Source organism: Branchiostoma floridae, chromosome 5 (genome assembly GCF_000003815.2).
Source record: "Branchiostoma floridae strain S238N-H82 chromosome 5, Bfl_VNyyK, whole genome shotgun sequence".
NCBI lineage: Eukaryota > Metazoa > Chordata > Leptocardii > Amphioxiformes > Branchiostomatidae > Branchiostoma > Branchiostoma floridae.
Genome location: NC_049983.1, coordinates 21,187,769 through 21,192,154, shown reverse-complemented (window position 1 = coordinate 21,192,154; position 4,386 = coordinate 21,187,769). Strand labels below are relative to the sequence as shown.

The following is a 4,386-nucleotide window of genomic DNA, read 5'->3' as shown; positions in this document are numbered from 1 at the left end:
AAAGCTTTTTGGCTGAGATCCGCACATTTTTTCACCGAAGATCTTTAAAATCGTTAAAAAAAATGACTCCCGGCCCAAATGAAAGGAAAACGTCGCCTTCAACATCTAAAAAGTTCAAGCGGAATATCATAGTTTTACAGTAGTGCTCCTTTATGAATACATAGCATATGGTAGAGATTTCTGATGAAGATACCTATTTAAAAGTCAAAATACTCATATTAAATGATTTCATAAGTATTTTAGGACTTTTAGATTTTACATCATTTTGGAGCGACTTTTCTAATCATACCCACCGTTTGATTGGACTCGCCTGGAATGAATCACGTGACATCACGCCGTGGATCCAATATGGCGGTGGCAGTGCCTGGGGTGACAGTCTACGGCTCGGATCCCAACCTCCAGGGCCACCAGGACGAAGAAATCATGGACGAGGTGAGCTCCTTTCTCCCCCAGGGACTCTAAGAAGCCTTTTGAATAGAAATATCTTACACCGAGAGCCGGTTTAGACGCACGGAGTCCAGCTGTCATCGGAGGTTGTTGTGTCCCTTGTTACTGTTCCAAGCCCTGGTAGAAACGAGTTCTCATAATTTTTGTGTTGGACGTCAAACCCGGGATGACAGGGTCTTGTAGCCTGTTGTTTCTTGTTGAACGCTTGACCATAACATCGTGGTGAACATTTGATAAGACTATCTATTGCTCACTGAAAGGCAGGATTTAATTCTAGCGACGATATGACAAAAGGGGCGATATTTTTTTTACTATCTTGTCTCAAATGTATAGACTATTACTTCACGTCAAAAGTCATTCCTTCAAGCAAGTAGATAGCGTAAAACAAGCTCATCAAGACTTAAGGTGGCTAATCACCCGTAAATTTAGCTTATGTTCAAAACACAAGAGTTTGTATATATATAATCCCCCTAACATCCTATCAAGAAGGAAGCGTAAATGACACGTCTTGCTTAATAACTGATTGTGACAACAGTTAGACATTAACAGTAACACAGCTTCTGTCTGTTGAATCTAAGATCTAAGCCTGTATTGTTTCTGCCTTGGGCATTTTCCCTTCGCATTGCTTTTTGTCTAGTCCTGTATAGCAAATGATATTCAAACAAAACATTCATTCAAACAATGTGTCAAAAATCTAAAAATTTTATAGAAACAGAAGTGCAACTGCAAGTAGAAAGACAGGTGCAACTGCAAGGTTAACCTTTTACCTGATTCCAGATTTGGCACCTCTCAATGCAATGGTAACCATATGACTCTGGGTCCTGAGGCATGTCCGTTTTAAAACATGATAGACTGAAACTTATTTCAATGTATTAGACTGAAACTTATTTCAATGTATTATAAGGATACGAACATATGACAGAGGGAGGTCTTGAAAATCTTGAAACTACGTATTTACTTGATGATGTCATAGAATACAGCCTTTATGCATTAGCAGTCTTCAAATTGTGATGCTTAATAAAACGGGGTCAGATTTACCTGTTTGAAGTAGCTCGTAAAGTTCTTTTAGCTGTTGAGATTCTTCTTAGAACTATAGTATAAATGTCACTTGCTCATTATTTCAGACAGGCCGTGAGCTATTTACACTTAAAAAAAAGGTGGGTTTCAAGACCTATCAAGTATTTTTTTTATAATTAGTTGGCTGCTAACTTGTATTTGAACTGCAGAGTAGTAAAGAGGAATAGATAGTAAGTGTATTTTTGTTAAATCCTATTACAAAAAAGTATTATACTTAAGTAGACAATAGAAAAAGTCATGCATTTTTTTGTCTCTAAAATGCTATGAAAACACAGGGTTTGAAATTTGAGGCACACTTTGATACTAAAAACAGATGAAATAGATTTTGTTGGGGCAGTTCTGTCTTTTTTGGCCCTTTTCCTGTTCTTAGTCTTACTCTTTGAAATACCTTGTTGGACCTTGAAGCGCACAAGCCTGAGAAAGGGGTTTCTTTTCAAAAGAGCTACCTCAAATACATTGGAAACATGGGTAGGAAGACTTGAAATTTAAGATGTAGGAAAAAAGAGAAACATTCATTAAAATGCAAGTAGTGGTAAAGCTGTCTCCTAATCATATGTCAGGTATCCAACTGGATCAATACAGTCCAAGTTTGGACAAATCTTGGTAACAGACATTTGCCATGCGGAGGCACATGTGATTGTAACTTGTAAGGTTCATATAAGGTTTTATATCCTCATGTATATGTAGTAGTATGGATATTCATATGTAAAGTTACATAAGATTGTTGCATAGTTGCATCAAGGACATTACAATTCAGCCATAAGGGCTTACTGGCAAAATAACTGTCTTAGGATCATAGAAATACTTGATGACTTCAACCATGTTTGATGTATATCTAAAACTGTAAATATGATCCTTTTTGTCAAGTTTTAAATGCTCTACTATTGATAAAGCCTTCAACCACCAACTTTTGAATCTCAGGTATTACAGGCAGCCATTCTTTGTTAATGGAAGGGGAAACCCGAGTTTCTCAATTTACTTTTGATTGCCAAGACAGTTTAGAGGCCTTCTGTGTTCAGTTATTCCACACATGCTAAGTTCACCCTTAGGTCATGGGATTTACAAATAGCTTGCCACAAATAGCCAACAGTTTATTTTGAGGCATTGAAGGTGCAGAAATAGTGCTACAAAACCGTCCATGCCTCTTATAGCTCTTGTTATAGAGTGATGATGATTATTTCTAGGTTGTAATTGGCTACATGTACATGTACAGTGCCCATCTCGTGCCTTGGTTGTGTTGTAGAGGTCGAGATGGGGTGGGAGGGGGGCAAGCGCTGTCTCAAAACATTATATTTACATGTATGTGTCACCCAACTGTGAGTCAGCGTGAGTAACCAGAGAATGTAGTACTTGTGTGACCAAGCGTTTCCAAGTCTCAGAAATCCTGCAAAAGTAAAAGAATAATATTAGTCTTCATTATCCACTTTGAGAAATACTTCAAGGAACACTGGAGTTGTTCCTTCAGGACATGTTGCCTTGCAGGTGGTAGTTCTACCGGTAGTAGACTTAATTTGTTTTCCTATGTGCTGTGGGCCTGGTTTGGATAGGAGCAGCAACTATTTGTTTGTCCCACAGTCTGGGTGTGGAAATCATGGCAGCTCGGAAGTGTTATCCAGGCAATGATTGGTTTTAATAAAGATATGCAATATTTCAAGTTCAACATTAACCCTAACTTCTACTAACTTATGATGATTCATGGTGTGTGAATAGTTCTGTATGTAATGAGTTTATTGTAGCTGGACCAAAGTACAATACAGCATCTTTTGGACAATACCATTATTATATAGTTATAAACCCTGCATGTAGGTACATGTATAATGTACATGCACATGCATAAACATGCTCCTTTTCTTTTGCAGTTTTGTATCATCCAGATTTTCCCCCCCAATCTATTGAATCAGCTTGCTGCATTTCACCTTAGCTGTATTTTTTTACCATGTATGAACCAAAATACATAAACCTTGTAGTAAAGACAGCGCTGGAGAGTGCTACCAACCCCAGCTGGCTCATTTACATACGTACTACTAGTATACAAATCTCTGACCTTGCCCTTAAACACCAGTTCCCTCACGGATTTACAAATGTGATGTTTTATGCAAAGCAGGACATGACAACGTCAGGCCAGAGTTGTCTGTTGGGCTTCCCCAAATGATTTTTAATGTGCCTCGCCTACTATTGTTCAACACCTAATGGTCTACCCAACATTTAAATCACTGCATCCTGTAATGCATGTAAGATGTAGGCTGAACAAGTTAGTGTATAGTAACAATTAGTATATATGACTGTATCTTGTCATTATTATTTTATCTAAGGCAATACAGTTTTGTTTTTGCTTGTCTATATGTGTGTGTGTGTATGTATGGATGTTTGTGTGTGTGTGTGCGTGCGTGTGCATTTGTATTTCATAATATATGGCATTGACATATATACTACGTCCTCAGTGTTATTATTTTTGTCTAATCATTAAATGGGATAAGAATGTAAAGTACCTATATGACTGTCTTTGAAAGAAGTCTATCTTGAGTTTGGATATAGAAAAGAGGGATATGAATTATAATGCAATAATGAAATTTGCATAGCCTTCCCAAACAAAAGGTTGAAAGTCTATCAGCTCTGTTTTAAGTTCTTAGAAAAGAAGGATGATAATGATATGGTTGTTGAAGTGGCCGACATCTGACCAAGAATTAATTCATGTAATAAACTATTACATGTACAATGTATGTATATGTTTTAGCTTTACACAATGTATTAGAAAATATAAACTTAGACTACAAAAGACCATGCAACCAAGTGCCAAACTCCATATATATCCATATAGAACCTTTTCTTACAATACAGTCCTTTAAGAACATGCCAGGATTG

At 37.1% G+C, this 4,386-nt stretch overlaps 1 protein-coding gene across 1 annotated transcript in view; it reads left to right on the top strand.

The window, feature by feature from the left end:
* Nucleotides 1–303: 303 nt before the first annotated feature.
* Nucleotides 304–4,386, top strand: part of LOC118416519 (serine/threonine-protein kinase B-raf-like) — a gene marked incomplete in the record, with an annotated part of 21,843 nt that continues 17,760 nt past the window's right edge. The window contains 1 exon segment of the mRNA XM_035821642.1: nucleotides 304–432. Within this exon segment, the coding sequence (XP_035677535.1) occupies nucleotides 316–432 (117 nt within the window).